The sequence below is a fragment of the Vipera berus genome (assembly GCF_964194415.1).
Source record: "Vipera berus genome assembly, chromosome: W".
NCBI classification, from domain to species: Eukaryota; Metazoa; Chordata; class Lepidosauria; order Squamata; family Viperidae; genus Vipera; species Vipera berus.
The window spans coordinates 31,453,942-31,475,268 of NC_138210.1; the positions used below are offsets into that span (position 1 = coordinate 31,453,942).

At 40.3% G+C, this 21,327-nt stretch overlaps 1 protein-coding gene across 1 annotated transcript; it reads right to left on the reverse strand.

Moving 5' to 3' along the window:
* Positions 1–7,470: 7,470 nt before the first annotated feature.
* LOC308676255 (uncharacterized protein) lies at positions 7,471–20,490 on the reverse strand (the record flags this gene model as incomplete). Its single annotated transcript, XM_081342069.1, has 3 exons — positions 7,471–7,477; positions 19,370–19,821; positions 19,936–20,490. The coding sequence occupies 3 exons, from the start codon at positions 20,488–20,490 to the stop codon at positions 7,471–7,473; spliced, it is 1,014 nt and encodes a 337-aa protein (XP_081198195.1).
* Between the last annotated feature and the right edge of the window lie 837 nt (positions 20,491–21,327).

Sequence of the window (21,327 nt, forward strand, 5' to 3'; positions counted from 1 at the left end):
ATCCAAAACACCATTCCAGTCACCCATAAAAATAAACGATTTGTAATCCAATTGAGTAAGCTTTGTATGAAGTAAACTAAAAAAATCAGCTTGTTGTTGATTAGGAGCATACAGTCCAACTAAAAGCGTTTATTTGCCTTCTAGCAACAAATCTATCATAACATATCTTCCATGCTTATCTGCTTCAATTAATTCCGCTGTTAAAGTACTTTTAACATAAACAACCACTCCATTTTTCTTATTCATCGCAGAGGCAACAAATTGGGTGCCCAACCTTGAGTTCGATAAATACTTTTGGTCCATAACCCTAATATGCGTTTCTTGCAAACATATAACATCAATCTTGAATTGTTTTAAATATTGAAAAACTTTCTTTCTCTTCTGTGGTGAATTTAGTCCATTAACATTCCAAGTTAGAAATTTAGTCGCCATGCGTGGCATCCCGAAGCTGTTGGAGCACATCTTTAATAGCCCCTCTGTCTCCTTTGGGCCGCGCTCCTCCCACTGCTTCACTGTAAGTACGCTTTGAAAATTCCATAACCTTCTGCTGGTCTTGCTCTTTTATTTGTTTTGCTCGTTTTAAAGCGTCACGCGTCACCCTCTGCTCTCCAGCAACAGCCGACGAGGCTATAATTTGATCCCCTCCATCACCATTCTCTGTCTGTCCGCCTTCGGCCTCTTGAGGTTTCCCTTCTCCAAATCCCTTTGCAGCTTCCAGAAGTGGTAGTGGGGTCGCTTTTAAAACATTATTGTAGAAATCACGCGCCTGTGTCACAGTAACCAGACGATATCTTTTACCTTCATGCATCACCACCAATCCGACAGGAATCTCCCATCTAAACTTTATATCACGTTGCTTAAGTTCCTGCACGAGAAATGCAAAATCCTTCCTTCTCCTTAAAATCTTTGGAGGAATTTCTTTTAGAACCAAAACTTCTTGGTCAGCAACCACAACTTTAGTATCATAAGCAACTTGAATAACTTCATCTCTAGTTTCTCTCTTTATAAAATAAACCACCACATCTCTAGGTAGCTTCCTCTGCCTAGCAATCCATGAGTTTACACGAAAAACTTTGTCCATGCATCCCTTTATTTCAGATGCTGGCTGACCCAATACTGCTTCCAAAGCCTCAGAAATCAGCTGCTTTAGGTCTTCTTTAGGATTCTCTTTTAAGCCCCTGATTCTAATAGCATACTGCATCTGATGATACTGGACAAGACTCAATTCTCCGTCCATTTTATTCCTTAAATCTTCATTCTCCAGTACCTTTACTTCTAGTATAGCATTCTTTTGACTAAGATCCTCCACTTTTTCATCCAAACATTGCACACATTCAGCCACACTTTCCACTGTAGACAAGATGTCTACCCTCATCGCACTAAACTTCTCCTCCATCTTCTCCTCCATTACTTTAAACTTCTCTTCTATTCTCTCCTCCAATTTCTCCAGTTTCTCCTCCACCTTTGCCATCTTATCACCCAGCATTTCTGATATTACCTGGGATTGTTTTTCAAAGGCATCTTGTAAATCCTTTGACGTTAATGCAGCAGGAGGAAGCAAAGCTTGCAACGATGTCTGTTGCACCGGGGAAGTTCCCGCACTCCGAAGAGTTTTTGAGGGAGGTTTAGCCGCCATCTTTTCACTTTCACTTGTTGCGCACTTTCACTTTAAGTTTATAAAGTCCATTAAGCTAGAGAGTAAGAATAAAAGTCCTCTTCACCTTGGCCTCCTGTACCGCTCTGCCTGCTCCTTTTAATTCCAAGGTCTTTCCTTCTGGCAGGGGTGGTCGCAAACGCCTGGCTCTGCTCCAAAAATCCCGGAGCAGAGACGCTAAACAGCTGGGAGCAACCCAGGCTACGGGGGAGTTCAATCCTTCAGCCGCCCAAGCTTTAAGCTCAGGCGGCCCCGGAGAACTCAACCCCTACCTGGGGCCTCACCCCCTCCTCTTCTCCCGAGGAGGGGGCTTCAAATCCACCCGAACAGCTGATCGGCGCTGTTTCGGGTGAAAACAACTCAGCTGTGAAGCGGGCAGCCCGAAACGGCTGTCTTCGGCGCCGCGCCACCACCGGAAGTCGTCTGGTATGCCCATCTCTTTAAGGACTTGCCACAGTTTGTTATGATCCACACAATCAAAGGCTTTAGCATAGTCAATGAAGCAGAAGTAGATGTTTTTCTGGAACTCCCTAGCTTTCTCCATGATTCAGCGTATGTTAGCAATTTGATCTCTAGTTCCTCTGCCTCTTCGAAATCCTGCCTGTACTTCTGGTAGTTCTCGATCCACATACTGCTGTAGTCTAGCTTGTAGAATTTTAAGCATAACTTTACTAGCATGAGAAATGAGTGCAATGGTGCGATAGTTTGAACATTCTTTGGCACTGCCTTTCTTTGGAATTGGAATGTAAACTGATCTTTTCCAATCCTGTGGCCACTGTTGAGTTTTCCAAATTTGCTGGAAAATTGAGTGTAGCACTTTTACTGCATCGTCTTTTAAGATTTTGAATAGCTCAGCTGGAATACTGTCACCTCCACTAGCTTTGTTGTTGCTCAGCTTTTCTAAGGCCCACTTCACTTCACATTCTAGGATGTCTGGCTCGAGGTCAGTGACCACCTCATTGTGATTATCAGGGACATTAAGCTCATTCTTGTATAGTTCTTCTGTGTAATTTTTCCACCTATTCTTAATCTCTTCTGCCTCTGTTAGGTCCCTGCCATTTTGGTCCTTTATCATACCCATTTTTGCATGAAACATTCCTTTCATCTCTCCAATTTTCTTGAAAAGATCTCTGGTCCTCCCTATTCTATTGTTTTCTTCTATTTCTTTGCATTGTTCATTTAAGAAGGCATTCTTATCTCTTCTAGCTATTCTTTGGAATTCTGCATTTAATTGGGCATATCTTTCTTTTTCTCCCTTGCCTTTCGCTTCCCTCCTTTCCTCAGCTATTTGCAAGGCTTCCTCAGACAGCCATTTTGCTTTCTTGCATTTCTTTTTCTTTGGGATGGTTTTGGTTGCTACCTGTTGTACAATGTTGTGAACCTCTGTCCATAGTTCTTTAGGCACTCTGTCTATCAGATCTAATTCCTTAAATCTATTTGTCACCTCTACTGTATATTCAACAGGGATATGATTTAATTCATATCTGACTGGCCTAGCGCTTTTCCCTACTTTCTTTAATTTAAGCCTAAACTTTGCAACAAGAAGCTCATGGTCTGAGCCACAGTCAGCTCCTGGTCTTGTTTTTACTGACTGTATAGAGCTTCTCCATCTTTGGCTGCAGAGCATATAGTCAATCTGATTTCTGTGTTGACCGTCTGGTGATGTCCATGTGTAAAGCCGTCTCTTGGGTTGTTGGAAAAGAGTGTTTGCTATGACCATCGTATTCTCTTGACAAAATTCTATCAGCCTGTGCCCTGCTTCATTTTGTACTCCAAGGCCAAACTTTCCTGTTATTCCAGTTATCTTTTGGCTTCCTACTTTAGCATTCCAATCCCCCATGATGATAAGGACATCATTTTTGGCTGTTAGTTCTATAAGGTGCTGTAGGGCTTCATAGAACCGGTCAATTTCATCCTCTTCAGCACCGGTGGTTGGGGCATAGACTTGGACTACTGTGATATTGAATGGTTTGCCTTGGATTCGAACTGAGATCATTCTGTCATTTTGAGGATTGTATCCCAGTATTGCTTTTCCTACTCTTTTATTGACTATGAAGGCTACTCCATTTCTTCTGAGGGATTCTTGCCCGCAGTAGTATACCTGATGGTCATCTGAATTAAATTCACCCATTCCTGTCCATTTTAGTTCGCTGATACCTAAGATGTCGATGTTTAGTCTTGTCATCTCTTGTTTGACCACGTCCAGCTTTCCTTGATTCATGGATCTTACATTCCAGGTTCCTATGGAGAAAAAATCTTTACAGCATCGGACTTTCCTTTCACCACCAGACATATCCACAGCTGAGCGTCCTTTCGGCTTTGGCCCAGTCGCTTCATTCTTTCTGGCGCTACTAGTACTAGCCCTCTGCTCTTCCCTAGTAGCATATTGGACGACCTGAGGGGCTCATCTTCCAGCGTCATATCGTTTTGCCTTTTGGAACTGTCCATAGGGTTTTCATGGCAAAGATACTGGAGTGGGTTGCCATTTCCTTCTCCAGTGGATCACGTTTTCTCAGAACTCTCTGCTATGACCTGTCCGTCTTGGGTGGCCCTGCACGGCATAGCTCATAGCTTCATTGAATTACGCAAGCCCCTTCGCCACGACAAGGCAGTAATCCATGAAGGGGCAGTAATCCATGATGGTTTGATAGTACAGGGCTTTTCAACCAGTGGTACGGGTACCACCTGTGGTACATTGGCACCTGGCAGGTGTTACGCAACCATCCTAGAAAAGTAGCGAGGGAGGGGAATGGCAGCACCGCACAAGTCTGAGCGAGAGATGGCTGGAGCTGCAGGGCTGTCAGGGCTCAGCGGAAGCGCCAGAATCAGCGCCAGGCTCCAGCTGGAGCTTGGCGCTGGTCCTGGCGCTTCTGTGACCAGAAGAAGCGCCAATCAGCTGGAATGTTGCATCATCTCCAGGGTCTTGTGATTTACATTCCAATGCTTGGCAACTGATTCATATTTATGACGGTCACAGTGTCCCAGAGTCATGTGAAGTGACCAAAACCTGCTGCAACCACCCAGAAGACGGGGGAATAAAAACCAAACACCCCCCCAGGCTTCCGGTTCCTGTTTTCCAGCGAGCAGTCTGAAGATTGGGAATGCCGAACTCTTCGGCTGAAATTTCTTTTTGTTGGGGACCCTAAGGGGCCAGAACCCACCCTGAAGGGGTGGAATGAAGGAAGGAAATCCCAGGGACTTAGGAGAGACGGCGGTCTCCCCGAACGGTCCAGGAGAAGCCTCCCAGAAACCAACAAAAGAAAAGGCTGGCTAACTTCATGTCCAGTCACAGCTGGTGACAACGGAAGCCATAAGCTTTTAAACTAAGCGGATTTAAAACAGCATGCTTGAATCTGGGTAAGAATATTGATTTTCTCTATCCTACCTATTTTTCTGAAGAAGAAAGTCCCAAAAATAAGAGATCTCCAGGGGAAAAAAAGGAGGGGGATTTTACTCCCTCCTTTTGGCGAAACTTACCCTTTAGAGAGAGACAAAAACACTAGAAAGACCTGAAAAATGAGCAAACGCTGACACCTACTGGTGGGTGAGGATTTTTTTTCTCTGACCCTCAAAGTTTTTAGAAAATGCAGCTGTGTAAACAAAGTGAGAGTAACAAATCTGAAGCAATGAATACTTTACAAAAGGAAACAAATGATAAGCAGCAACAATTTCAAAGGACGATGATTTTAAACTACAAAGAAATGCAGAATAACCTTGAGAGTATTAATCAACTTATCTCCAACTTAATTTTACTCCAAGAAATTTCCCAGGAAAATATAGTAGAGATGACTGAACATAATTCTGAGGATAGAAATTTAAAGATGGAACAGTATAAAATAAAAAAATCATGATTTAATTCAAATGGGAACTATTTCAACACGTCCAAGCAACTTTGAAGATAAGGAAAAGAATGAGAAAAAATACTTTACAGGGAAACGAATGATGCAGCAAAACATACTGATTAAGAAAGGCAATGGCCAGAGAAAAAAGACTAAAATGGAAATCAAGAAAATAGATGATGGGTCTTATCAGAAAGAATACTTAAAAAGAAACATTTGTTTGAATATGGCTAAAAATGGAAAAACTTTGGAATACATTACTCTTAGATGATTTTTTTTCTTTTATTGTTAACAAATACAATAAGAAACATTTGCTTGAATATGGCTAAAGAAATGGAAAAACTCTGAAATGAATTTTTTCCTTAATATAATATGCTTTTTTTCTTTTTCCTTTCTGTAAAAAAAAAGTTGAAATGGTTTAAACAAAGCAAACATTTTAGTTATTTAAACGTGACAATAAGAAAAGCTTAAAATGTGTTTTCAATGAGAGTTAAAGGATTAGGTGATTAGATCTATTGAATGGAATGCTTAAAGTTTAAATAGATTAAATACATTCTTAGTTATGGTCAAAAAGAATAAGAAATTGAGGGAATAAATATATATTAAATTAGGAGGGACACATATTTTAAGTTGTATGTTATTTTTTGTATCTCAGTGCTTTTTTCTTTTTTTCCTCTTTTTTGTCTCTCTTATTTTTCTTTCTCCAGCTGAGTCTGATGAATCTGAGGAGGAGGAGGGGTTTGGAGAGCCTTTGGTGTCAGAGGGAGGCTCTGATGCACTGCAGGACTCTCAGCCTGGCCCCTCCAGTCATGTTCCTCATGAGACTCAGCTGTGTGAGTACGAGGTGTTGGACTCAGAGGAGTCACAGCTGAATCTGTTCAGAGACGCTAGAAGCAGAAGGCAATCCAGCAGAGCAGAGCAGAAAAAATCAATGAGGCAACTCAGTGAGAGGAGGAGAAGGCAGTGAGAAGCCACGCCTTGGGACTGATAATAAAAGGGGAAGGTGTGGGCGGGGCTGGTTTCTGAAGGCAACCGTTTGGAGACATTCTGAAAGAGTCCTGGTCTGTTCTTGATACTTCTGTTTAACTCTTGTCTGTTGACTCTTGTTCGATATTTTGATTTATTTATTGAAGGACATATTCTGTTGCTTTTTTGTTTGAACTGTAAATAAATTTGGTTGGGTTTTCCCAGCCTGTTGACTGTAAAAAGGAAAAAGGGTTTGTCCCTGACACACAAACAGGGCCGGTCGTAGGCTGGAACAGAACAGCACCCTCTCCTCCGCCTCAGAAAGAACAAAGCCCTCTAACTAAAGTAGAAGAACTGAAATGAATAACTGAGCATATAGAACAGACATGTCAAACTCGCAATGTCACGTGACATTGCGCAACATATCGGGACATTTTTTGCCATTGCCGGCAATGGGGTGGCCGTGGCTTCTGCATGATGTGTCCGGCCTGTGGGCCGGCAGTTTTACACCCCTGATCTAGAACAACACAAAAACATCAGAATAAGGCTGCCTGCATTGAAACTTGTTCAAAAAAAAACCCAGCTAGCACAAGCATTAAAAGATGCCAATACTGCAATATCAAATATAAGCACCAACTCACTGCAAGAAACCAACCAACCAATGTACAGCACAGCTGTAGTTATAACTAAATACCTGGGGTGCAAAATCAATAAAGAAAAAAAGCCAAAAAGTGTGCCACCAAAATGGAAGATCAGACTGGAAAATTAAGATTAGCAAGCTGAGATCAGATGCAAGCAAGCTAGAACAGGTGAAAGTAAAAAAAGCTGAAGAAGACCAAAGAATCAAGAAATACCACTTAGGATCAAGGAAGCACTGGAAATAATAAAGCAGTAAATCAACAGCTGTAGCCAAGAAAATAAACAGATACAAAGCTTAAATTGCAAATTATAGGCAGAACCTCCAATTTCAATCAGAAACATTTCTACCAATCCATCACTGAAGTGAATCAGTCAGTACCTGAGAAGGAAAAAACAGCAATGTTCCGGGCACAGATATGGGATAACCCAAAGAAATACAACAAGAATGCAGCTTAGTTAAAGGAGGTAGATAAGAATAAAAAAGATTACATGAAAGAATTTGTAATAACAGCAGAAATGGTAGAAAAAAGGGCAAGGAAGGTTAAGAATTGGTCAGCACCAGGTGAAGATGAACTTCATGGATTTTGGTTGAAAAATCTGACTAGTCTACACCCACTTGTTGCCAAGCAGTTTAACAACATACAGGTGAAACTCAAAAAATTAGAATATCGTGCAAAAGTTCATTTATTTCAGTAATGCAACTTAAAAGGGGAAACTAATATATGAGATAGACTCATTACATGCAAAGCAAGATAGTTCAAGCTGTGATTTGTCATAATTGCGATGATTATGGCGTACAGCTCATGAAAACCCCAAATCCACAATCTCAGAAAATCAGAATATTGTGAAAAGGTGCAATATTCTAGGCTCAAAGTGTCCCACTCTAATCAGCTAATTAAGCCATAACACCTGCAAAGGGTTCCTGAGCCTTTAAATGGTCTCTCAGTCTGGTTCAGGAGGAATCACAATCATGGGGGAAGACTGCTGACCTGACAGTTGTGCAGAAAACCATCACTGACACCCTCCATAAGGAGGGAAAGCCTCAAAAGGTAATTGCAAAAGAAGTTGGATGTTCCCCAAGTGCTGTATCAAAGCACATTAATAGAAAGTTATGTGGAAGGGAAAAGTGTGGAAGAAAAAGGTGCACAAGCAGCAGGGATGACCGCAGCCTGGAGAGGATTGTCAGGAAAAGGCCATTCAAAAGTGTTGGGGACTTTCACAAGGAGTGGACTGAGGCTGGAGTCAGTGCATCAAGAGCCACCACACACAGACGGATCCTGGACATGGGCTTCAAATGTCGTATTCCTCTTGTCAAGCTGCTCCTGAACAACAAACAACGTCAGAAGCGTCTTACCTGGGCTAAAGAAAAACAGACCTGGTCTGTTGCTCAGTGGTCCAAAGTCCTCTTTTCTGATGAGAGCAACTTTTGCATCTCATTTGGAAACCAAGGACCCAGAGTCTGGAGGAAGAATGGAGAGGCACAACCTGCAAGATGCTTGAAGTCCAGTGTGAAGTTTCCACAGTCTGTGTTGATTTAGGGAGCCATGTCATCTGCTGGTGTTGGTCCACTGTGCTTCATTAAGTCCAGGGTCAACGCAGCCGTCTACCAGGAGATTTTGGAGCACTTCATGCTTCCTTCCGCAGACGAGCTTTATGGGGATGCTGACTTCATTTTCCAGCAGGACTTGGCACCTGCCCACACTGCCAAAAGCACCAAAACCTGGTTCAATGACCGTGGGATTACTGTGCTTGATTGGCCAGCAAACTCGCCTGACCTGAACCCCATAGAGAATCTATGGGGCATTGCCAAGAGAAAGATGAGAGACATGAGACCGAACAATGCAGAAGAGCTGAAGGCCGCTATTGAAGCATCCTGGTCTTCCATAACACCTCAGCAGTGCCACAGGCTGATAGCTTCCATGCCATGCCGCATTGAGGCAGTAATTGCTGCAAAAGGGGCCCAAACCAAGTACTGAGTACATATGCATGCTTATACTTTTCAGAGGTCCGATATTGTTCTATGTAGACTCCTTGTTTTATTGATTGCATGTAATATTCTAATTTTCTGAGATTGTGGATTTGGGGTTTTCATGAGCTGTACGCCATAATCATCACAATTATGACAAATCACGGCTTGAACTATCTTGCTTTGCATGTAATGAATCTATCTCATATATTAGTTTCCCTTTTTACGTTGCATTACTGAAATAAATGAACTTTTGCACGATATTCTAATTTTTCGAGTTTCACCTGTAGTGCAAGGAGGTGAATTTGAAAACTGGCTAACATCTGGCAAAACCTACCTGATAATGAAAGATCCAGCAAAAGGGTCATCACCAGGCAACTACAGACCAATTACCTGCTTACCAACAACTTACAAATTGCTAACTGGTATAATTGCTAAGAGAGTGCAGGTGATTTTGGAAGAAGCGCTCCAAAAGCTTCAGGTCGCGAAAGATGGCGACAAAGTTTCTAACCTGGAATGTTAATGGCTTAAATTCACCACAGAAGAGAAAGAAAGTTTTTTAATATTTAAAACAATTTAAGAATGATGTTATTTGTTTACAAGAAACACATATTAGAGCTACGGATCAAAAGTATTTGTTAAACTCAAGACTGGGTACACAATTTATTGCTTCCGCAACGGATAAGAAAAATGGAGTGGTTGTTTATGTTAAGAATACCTTGACAGCGGTGCTAATTGAAGCAGATAAACAAGGAAGATATGTTATAATTGAACTGTTAATAGAAGGCAAGAAAACGCTTTTGGTTGGATTATATGCTCCTAATCAACAACAAGCAGATTTCTACAGTTTATTACACAGCAAGATTACTCAGTGGGATTATAAATCTTGTATTTTTATGGGAGACTGGAATGGCGTTTTGGATGTACAAATGGACAAGGTTTTTTTTTAAAAGCACCCCAAGTCATGCTAAATTGCCTAAATCTTTTTTTGAGATGAAGGATGATTTGGAATTGCGAGATATCTGGAGGGAAAGAAATTTGCAAGAAAAGGACTATACTTTTTTCTCCGATAGACATCAATCTTTCTCCAGGATTGACTTCATATTAATTACTAATGATCTTTTTTCTAGGATTAAGAAGATTAAGATTTGTCCAAGAATTATGTCTGATCATTGTCCAGTATGGTTAGAGATAGAAAAAGATAATAGGGATAGGCGCTCCTGGCGTTTAAATGAAAATTTGTTTAGATATCAGGAAAATGTGGAAGAGTGTAAAAAACAGATGAAGGAATTTTTTTAAAATTAATATGTATAAAGGTACTTCTATTGAAATGGTTTGGGATGCTAGTAAAGCTTATATGAGAGGTGTATTAATATATTTGAACAATAAATATAGACGTAACTTGGAATTTAGGAGGAAAGAATTAGAGAATGAAATTAAGGAAAAAGAAAAGGCTTTAATTTTGAACCCATCGGATGGGAAGACTAAAGAGGTAATTACTTTATTAAGGGGACAGTTTGATAAGTTGATGGCTGATCAAGTGGCAACTAACTTACGGTATGTTAGACATAATACTTTTTGCAATGCCAATAAACCAGGTAGATGGTTAGCTTATTTGTTAAGGAAGAAACAAAGGGCTTCTAATATAGATAGAATAGAACATAAGGGTAAGGTAGTGTACCAGCAGAGTCTTATCAAAAAGACTTTTGTTGATTTTTATTCTAAGTTGTACGCTAGAGATAAGATTAGTGATGCAGATATTGATGAATATTTGATGAAAGCCAATATTCCTGTTCTTACGCAAGAACAAAAGGAAGAGATGAACCAATTGATAACTGATGAAGAAATTTTTTCGGCAATCAAACAATTGAAAGTGGGCAAAGTGCCAGGTACGGATGGACTGATTGCTGTGTATTATAAAAACTTACAGTTAGAGATGGTGAAGCCTTTAAGGGAATTGTTTCAGACAATTCAAATGGGAGGAGGGGTACCTCCGTCTTGGAAAACTGCTTTTATTTCTTTGATTCCGAAGGAAGACCAGGATGTCACCCAAGCAAAAAATTATAGGCCAATATCACTTTTGAATACGGACTACAAGATATTTGCTAAAGTTTTAGCTAACAGATTAATGAGGGTAATGCAACAAGTAATTCATGGTGATCAAACTGGGTTTATAAGTGGTAGACAAATGAAGGACAATGTGAGGCATATAGTAGATTTGTTGGAATTTTTGGAAAGAAACAATCAGATCCCTGCAGCGTTGATCTTCTTGGATGCTGAAAAAGCCTTTGATCAATTGGATTGGCAATTTTTGATGAAAGTATTAGAGAAAATGGAATTTGGGGATAATTTTTTACAACCAATTAGGGCAATATATCAAAAGCAAACAGCCCGCATAATAGTTAATAATAGTTTGACTGAAGTATGTAACATTGAAAAGGGTACAAGGCAGGGGTGCCCGTTGTCACCCTTATTATTTGTTTTAACATTGGAAATATTATTGATTAAAATACGGGATTCGGATAAAATTAAGGGAATTCAAGTTAGAGACCAGGATTATAGATTGAGGGCGTTTGCAGATGATCTGTTTGTTACAGTGACAGCCTGATTATTCAGTTGTAGAATTGATGGAGATAATAACGCAATATGGGAAAGTTTCTGGATTTAAGGTTAACATACAAAAAACTAAAATGTTGTCTAAGAATACGACAGTATTACAAAAGGCTGTCTTAGAAGAGCTAACGGGATTTGAAATAGTTAAAAGGGTTAAATATTTGGGGATATATTTATCACCCTCAAATGTAAAGTTGTATAAAAATAATTAAGAAAAGTTATGGGGAAAAGTACAAAAAGAATTAGATAGTTGGAAAAAATTACAATTATCTTTATTGGGAAGAATCGCAGCTGTGAAAATGTCTTGCCAAAATTTTTATTTTTATTTCAAATGATACCTATACTTAAAAAGGATTTAAATTTGGAGGAATGGCAAAAAGGTATTAATAAATTTGTTTGGGCAGGGAAAAGGCCACGAGTTAAATTTAAGATTATGCAAGATACACGTGAAAGAGGTGGTCTTAAAATGCCTAATTTTAAATTATATTATGAAGCTGCTGCTTTGTCAGCGATAAGTGATTGGTTTAATTTAACACAAGCGAGATTACTAAATCTTGAGGGCCATGATTTGTTATTTGGATGGCATGCATATTTATTGTATGACAAGAAGGTGGATAATGTGTTCAAGATACATATTTTAAGGTATGCTCTGTTGCGAGTTTGGAAAAAGTACAGACACAAGTTAAATTATAAGATACCTATATGGGCAATACCGAAACACGCAATAGAAAATATAAATGTTGGGTTTAAACATGATGTGACTACATATAAGGAAATTTTAAGTTTGGAAAGGAATGTATGGCAATTAAAGCCATATAATATTTTAAAAGAAGAAAAGATTGTACAAACCTGGTTTCAGTATGGGCAATTACAGGGTAGGTGGAAGGAAGACCAGAAAATTGGTTTTTCAATGATTGATGAAAATTTGGTAAAGCAAATTAGAGATCAAGGTCAAGCACATATCAAAAGGATATATCTTGCATTGATAGAAATTGATTCAGAGACGGAACTTGTTAAAGACTGTATGATAAAGTGGGCTCAGAATTTTCAAGAAGTTATTACAATGAATACTTGGGAAAAGATCTGGGTGAGAAATGTAAAATTTACACAGGCCCAAAATTTAAGAGAACTTTTATAAAATGTTTTATAGGTGGCACTTAGATCCTAAAAAAATAGCAAGTATGTATCCGAACTGCCAGCCCAAGTGTTGGAGCTGTGGTTGTGAAGATGCAACGTATTTTCATATATGGTGGACCTGTAAAAAGGTTAAAGCTTTTTGGATTAAAATTTGGTGGAATATACAAAAAATATTCAAGAAAAGGATAAAGTTTTGTCCGCAATTTTTTTTACTGGGCATTATTATAGATACTACTGTTGTGGACACTAAGTTGATGTTGAATTTAATTACAGCAGCGAGACTTTTAGTAGCGCAATATTGGAAGAAGGAAGAACTGCCGACTATAGAAGAATGGACTTTAAAAGTTTCCAATTTGGCGGAAATGGCAAAGATCTCAGCGTACTTGAAAGACCAGTCGCAACAGAGATATATTGTGGAGTGGAGAAGATGGATTGATTACATCCAGAATAAATATGGGACTAAAAAGTTTCACCTAGCATTTGAAGAAGTATTGATGTGATATATAAATTACTTGTAGTTATTTTAATAAGAGTTAAAGTGCGATAGAATTTAATATTTTATTGTTTGCATATGGTAGATTATGATTGTTTGTATTTTTATACCCTGTATTTAGCTCTGGGAAGTCGTGGAGGGGGGAGGGGGAGGGGAGGGAAGAGTTGGGGAGGTTTAGGGAGAGGGGAGGGGTTTGGGAGGGGTTTTGTCTTTTTAAAAAATGTACTGTAAAACTTTTCAATAAAAAAAGAAATTATTTTTAAACAGTAATTTGGTAAATCCTACAACTCTCCCCCCTTGGCCGCCAGTCTCAGAAAAGGAGATACAGTCCATCATTAAAAGCTTCAAGAGCAATAAAGCCCCAGGCGAGGATTTTTTACCAGCAGAATTATTTAAGAAATTTCCCAACTGGTGGGGCCCTGTATTAGCAGGTCTTTTTACACACATAAATAACACATGCCATATACGAGATGGGTGGAAGATGGCAATAGTTGTCCCCATATATAAAAAAGGGGACAGTTATGGAGTATGTGGAGAATTTGGAAAATAAAATTATTGATGCTGAAAAGAAGATTGATAGAGCAGAGGCCAAGATTGACAGAACAGAAGATGAGGTTACTATATCAGAATATAAGAACATGGAGTTTGCTTTGCATATCAGAGGCCTCAAAGAGAATCCTAAAGAAGATTTGGAATGGGAAATAGCATGAGCAGTGGCTCCTGTTTTAAAAAATAAAAATAAAAAACAAAAATAAAAAACAAAAAAAAACAAAATGGAAAAAATTACAATTATCATTATTGGGAAGAATTGCAGTTGTTAGAATGAATGTTCTACCAAAGTTTCTCTTTTTGTTTCAAATGATACCTATATTGAAAAAGGATGCCAACCTTGATCAATGGCAGAAGGGTATTAATAAATTTATTTGGGCGGGGAAAAAACCAAGAGTTAAATTTAAGATTTTACAAGATGCCAGGGAAAGAGGGGGACTCAAGGCGCCGAATTTGAAATTGTATTATGATGCGGTTGCCTTGACGTGGGTTAGTGATTGGCTTAATTTAACTAATAAGAGAATACTTCATCTTGAGGGATGGGATTTGGTATATGGATGGCATGCATATTTGCTTTATGATAAGAAGGTGGACAGGGCTTTTAAATCCCATATTCTTAGAAGTGCTTTATTGCGTGTCTGGAAAAAGTATTATTATAAGTTAAATTATAAAATACCGATTTGGGGAATTCCTGGACACGCGATAGAGGGTGTATCTATGGGAGTGAGTATGGATATGGTTTCTTATAAGGAACTACTTAGATTGCAAGGGAATGATTGGCAACTTAAATCATTAGAGGAGTTAAGACAAGAAAACATAAGTTACTCTTGGTTTCAATATACCCAATTCAAAGCTAGGTGGAAGTCAGATCAAAAGGTTGGCATCACAATTACAGATCAAAATTTAGTAAAACAAATTAGAGATTTAAATTGTGCACATATAAAGAGGATATATAATGCTTTAATTGAATTGGATTCGGAAACGGAACTGGTTAAAGACTGTATGATAAAGTAGGCACAAAATATTCAGGAACCAATTTCATTGGACACCTGGGAGATAATTTGGGTCAGAAATGTTAAATTTACTCAGGCTCAAAACTTAAGAGAAAATTTTTATAAAATGTTTTATAGATGGCATCTGGATCCCAAGAAGTTGTCCAACATGTATCCTAATTTACAGTCTAAATGTTGGAGATGTGGTAGTTTAGAAGCTACCTATTTTCACATGTGGTGGACTTGTAGAAATATAAAAGCTTTTTGGATCAAAATTTGGTGGAACATTCAAAAGATTTTTAAGAGAAAGATAAAGTTTTCTCCGCAATTGTTTTTATTGGGTATTGTTGTAGATTGTGATGTTAAAGAAACTAATTTGATGTTGAATATGATAACAGCAGCACGGTTACTGGTGGGACAATATTGGAAGAAGGATAGTTTGCCTACAATAGAAGAATGGGTGTTTAAAGTTTCGAATCTTGCAGAAATGTCTAAGATTTCTGCTTATTTGAAAGATCATTCACAGGAAAGATATATTTCAGTTTGGAGGAGATGGATAAATTATATTCAGAACAAATATGGGACTAAAAAGTTCCATTTAGCTTATGAGTAGATTTTAGTGGGATATTGTTATTGGTACTTTGTAGTTATGTTAAAGGGGAGTTAAAGCACATTATGAATTTGGTTAATTGTATATTATACATAATTTTTATTTAGAATATGATTATTGTAACTATAATCCTGTATTTAGCTCTGGGAAGTGGGGGGGAAGTGGGCGGGTTTGGGGTGGGGGGGATTTGGGGATATATTGTAAAACCTTGTTTTTGTAAAACTCTTTAATAAAAAAAAGGGAATGAAAAGGATCCTAGTAATTATAGGCCCATCAGCCTGATTGACATTGTAGCAAAAATATATGCTAGGTACCTTTTGAACAGAATTGAAACCTGGGTAGAGGAAAACAACATCCTCACAGAAGAACAAGCAGGTTTTAGACAAAACAGATCTACTATTGATAACTGATTTGTCTTGAACCATCTAATTGCCAAATATGCCTATAAGAGGAGACCCCTGTTTGCTGCTTTTATAGACCTTACAGCAGCATTTGATATGGTAAATAGAGACGTACTATGGAGTAAATTGACATCTCTTAAAATAGAACCCAGACTCCTGACTTTGATTAAAGCCCTTTACACAAGTACCATTTTGAGGGTGCGGTATGGGGTTAATGGGGCCCTGACTAACAGGATTCACACAAATAAAGGGATAAGGCAAGGATGTATCCTGGCCCCATTATTATTTAATTTATACATCAATGATTTGCCAGGGTTAATGAAGGATTCCATGGTACACATGCCGATGATCCTAAATACTTACTGTAACAGCTTGCTTTATGCTGATGATATGATTTTATTATCATACTCACAAGTAGGATTACGTAGGCTATTAAGAAGATTCAGCTCTTATTGCCAGGATAACTCCCTAATCATTAGCAAATCTAAATCGAAAATAATGGTGTTTGGAAGAAACCATCAGAGACATAAGTGGCAATTAGATGGTGAACCAATTGAGCAGGTTAATACCTTTGTATATTTGGGAGTAACTTTTTCCAAGACTGGATCTTGGGCCTGCCATCATCAACGGAGTACATTTAGAGCAAAAGCCCGTTTGAATTTATTGCTTAAACTAAAGAACCATAGTTACCCAGGGTCCCTAGCTCCATTACTCAAGGTTTATAAGGCTAAGGTTACGACAATGCTCTTGTATGGAGCAGAAATTTGGGGTCTTTACTCAACCACAGTTTTAGAACAAACACAGTCCCAGCACCTGAGATGTATTTTGGGTGTAGATCCAAGAACATCTGCTGCAGCAGTTAGAGCTGAATTGGGAATTCATACAATTCAGGCATTATCTAAAATTAGAGCTTATAACTACTGGTGCAAAGTTAATGAAATGGAGACTGATAGACTCCCCAAATTATGCCTACTAGAGCAAATAAAACTACAATCACAAATCTCCTGGATCACCAAACTAACAAATTTTGTAAGAAGCTGTGGCCTTCCTGTTTCTTGCGTAACAAGAGAACAATCTAAAAAAAGAGTTGCCCAAAGAATTAAGGATATAGAAGCACAAACTGATATAGCTATCCTTAGTAAGGTGGGTAACTTGAAATGGCTGAGTAAATACAAATGTACTTTTCAAGTGGACAGTTATTTGAAGTCACAACTCCCAAAACATCTTAGGGAGATGTTTACGAGAGCAAGATTCAAACAGCTTGACACAATGGTCAGATATGGGAGATTTCATGCTATACCGTACAATGAGCGTCTCTGCATTTGCGGAGCGGCAGAGGTAGAGGACCTGGCTCACATCCTATTTGACTGTTGTCTGTATAAGAGGGTGAGAGACAGGTATCTTGGTCTATATACCAAACGAATGACCCATTGGGATCCCCATATCAAAATAACTTATCTTATGTCCGGTCAAAACTTGAAAATAACATTTAACGTAGCACAGTATTTAAACAAAATGATCCGGTTAAGATCTGCATATGTGGGACTGATTGGGGTAGATTGTAAAGGCGACTCCGAAATATAATGTTATATTTTATCTATATCTTAAATTTGTATTTTATTACTATTTCATCTTAAATTGTATCTTATTTAATTCCATTTTAAATTGTATTTTATCAAATTCCATTTTGGATTGCTTTTATCAAGTTTTGGTGACGTTTTGTTGCTGTAACTTTGCACTTTGATATGGCCCAAGGGCTAATCAATAAAGTTGTTGTTGATAAGAACTGGCGCGTTACAGAATGGAAGGGAACCTTTGCCCTTCAAACTGATTGGAGAACGTGATTTATGACTGCTAATTGGAGGAGGGAATTGTGACAGATACTAGGTGCTGAAGGGAGGGGAAATCAGATCTTGGCATTCAACCATGCTGTGCTGACGCTTTGTTTTCACCATTAAAGACTTTATAGGATAAACAATGCCTGAAAGTTCATTGAAGTGTTTTTGTGAGGTGGACTCACAATGAATCGTTAAAGGAGCTCCCAAGCAAAGGCAGAACGCAGAGATGCAATCATATTAGTTTTATTCAAGATAGATCAAAGAGAAAGAAATACTATTACATGACTAAAATAGAGGTTAGGAGTAGAGATAGAACTGGAAGCTGGAAAATGGAGAACAAAGAGCAGCCCTTCGTGCAGAGGTATTTATGGGGGGTCTTGGCCCCTCCTTGACCATAAAACACTCTCACCAATGGGGCTGTGGGTCCGAGACCCTTGGCTCATCAATGGAAGCAAAGAAACCTCTTTGCCTCCATCTGATGACCCTTTTGGGGAACTGCCAATGGCTGGCACTAAACATCTAACAATTCCCCTTCTTGCCAGCCAATGACAGGGACCAGTGAATGCATGTAAGGGGTGAGCAGGTGTCATGGACATGCATGAAAAACATTCAGAAGGCCAAACACAAACGCTTACACAGAAGGTTGTGCCGGTCAACGGGAACAGGCTTGGTAAACAGATCAGCTATCTGGTCAGCTGTATTACAGTGCTCAACATGTATAAAACCCTCTTTCGCAAGGTGCCTGACATTTTTATAGCGTATGTCTATATGGCGAGATCTGGAGCCTACTGCATAAGCCTCCGAGATTGCAATTGCGGCAGTGTTGTCCTCTAGAATTTGGATGGGCAGAGGGGGAGATGTCCAGATGTTTGTTATCAGCTCATTGAACCAAGTCAAATCATTGGCCGTGTCTGACAGACTAGCAAATTCAGCCTCGGCCGTGGAGCAAGAAATAAATTTTTGCTGCCTAACATGCCAATGTATTGGGCAGCCATTTAGCAATATGAGGAAACCAGAAGTGCTCCGTCTACTTTTGGAGTCGCCAGCCCAGTCTGCGTCTGAGTAAGCGGAGAGCTGGGCCGTCTTCCCCTTCTCTGGTTCTAGCATGAGAAGAGCATCAGCTGTGCCCTTTAGGTATCTGAGCACCCTTTTGACAGCAGTCCAGTGGAATTCCTTTGGGTGTTCCACGTGCCTGGACAATAGATTCACAGCTAAAGCTATGTCAGGTCTGCTCCAATTGCTGATGTATAGCAAGGAGCCAATCACAGATCTGTAGAGCGTGTTATCTGTGAACTCAGGACCGTCCTTATGGGTGTGGTTGTAAAAGTCGCTTTGCATTGGGCTATGCGTAGGATTGGATTCTGTCATTTTGCATTTGGCCAGTAATTCCTCTATCTTTTCTTTTTGAGATAGAGCGAACCCCCCTTTAGTGGCCAAAATATGCACACCCAAGTACTTGTCAACCCGCCCCAAAGACTTCAGAGTAAACTTTTCTTCCAGGGCCTTGGCAAATTCATCACACCTTTCCTTGTTAGGCCCTACATATAATAGGTCGTCCACATAAACTAACACCCGTTCTGTGGTTCCCTTGGAATTACGTGTGAAAACACATTGATCTGCATGAGATTCTGAGAAACCAACTCGTTCTAAACTCTTTCTAAGACAGTCATACCATAATTTCCCTGACTGCTTAAGACCATATAACCCTTTGTGAAGCAACCATGTATTTCCCCCTTCTTGCTGGTAGCCAGGAGGAGCCTTCACGTAGATCTGCCGGTCCAAGTTGGCGTGGAGGTAAGCCGTCTGGATGTCAAATTGGAAGACTTCTTCTCCCAGAGCGGCTGCAGTCACGAGGGCGGCCTTGACGCTCTCTGCCCGGACGGTTGGAGAGTAAGTCTCCGAGTAGTCCTCCATATAACGTTGAGCGAAGCCCTGGGCTACCAAACGGGCCTTGTATAGGTAGAGGCCATTGGCAAGTGGTTTGGCCTTGTAAACCCACCTTGTGCCAATGACTTTCCTCTCCTTTGGAGGTTGCTGGGGGGTGAAGACCTTGAGTTGTTTTAAGCTCTGCATTTCCTTCTCCATCGCGAGCTGCCATCTCTCCTGCTCCTCGATGGGCAGCTCCTGGATGTCAGAGAAGGATTTTGGGGTGACCACAACGCTGTTGACAGACGCGATGTGGCCAATGTCAATTCTCTTTGGCGGGACCCCCTTGTTGGACCGCTTTGACCTCCTTACCTTCTGCCACTCACCGCTCTTTTCTTCCGCGGGTCTCTGAGGTGTCGCTGGGGGTGAAGACGGCGTGTCTTCCTCCATGGGACTGGACGCATCTTCGTCTTGTTCCTCACTTTCGTCGGTGGCAGGGTACGAGGTCGCCTCTGGTGATGTCGCGGTCGGGGTGTCCTTGCTGGGTCGGTTGGCATATGGGCTCAGATCATTTGAGTGGATCTGAGTCCAATTGGAGTCCTCTTCGAAAGAGGCAGATTGGGAAGTCACAGGCCTGCCCCCTTCTCCCAGGAAACGATAGGCCTTGGAGCCAGGAGCATAGCCCAAGAACCTTAGTCTCTGGGAAACAGATCTCCCCTTCTTCCGCAGCTGCTTGGGGATGTGTACCCATGCATAGGAGCCAAACACACGCAAATGTGCCAGATTTGGTTTCCTACCGTGAACCAGGAAATATGGGGTCTGGTTCACGACACTGCTCCAGGTGCGGTTTAAAGTGTAATTGGCATAATGAATTGCCTCCCCCCAGTATGACTCTGCGACACCCGCGTCTGCAATCAGACTACGCATCATGGTTTGCAGGATTCCATTCCTTTTCTCAGCTACACCATTTTGCGACGGGGTGAACGGTGCAGTTAGAAAATGGCGGATGCCCTTACGCCTTACCCAGTACTGGAACTTCTGAGACATGAACTCAGCCCCACGATCGCTCTGCAATTGTGCGATCTTGGTCTTGTACTGGGTCTCTACGAAGTTGTACAGTGACTTTATGGCATCAAAAGCTTCAGATTTTTCTGTGAGGGTATATACGTGACCGTAACGTGAAAAATCATCAACGGCAGTGAGAAAATATCTTTTCTTTCCTAGGGAAGGTGTAAAAGGCCCAACTAGGTCAACATGTACTAGTTGGTATGGATATTGAGTCTTGCGTAATGACACCTTTGATATAGGAGCAGCCTTCCTCTTTGTTTTCTTGCAAATGGCACAGTCCAGAAACACGTCACAGTCCTTGAGCTGGACTCCCTCAGCAAATTCTCCCATCTTTTTAACTACAGGGAAGCTTGCATGACCCAGCCTTCTGTGCAATAAGTGGGCGCACTTATCGTGAATTGGCTTTCCCATTGACACTCTCTTGGCTCTGGTTGCTTTGAGTGGTACTGTAGGTGCCTGCTGAGATTCAGGCTCCTTGCCCACACTGCCCTTGGAAAGCCTTGGGGCAGGCTGTGGTGGCTTGGGAGAAAAATATGGTAAGCCATTTATTATGGTAATATTTCCAATGACCTTCTGGTCCCGGGTGACATGACCTCCCCCCTTGCGAAATAAGACTTCCACTTTGTCATCGTCACACAATTTGGTGATGCTCAAAAGGTTGTTGGCTATGGAAGGGGCGTGCAAGACACCCTCTAC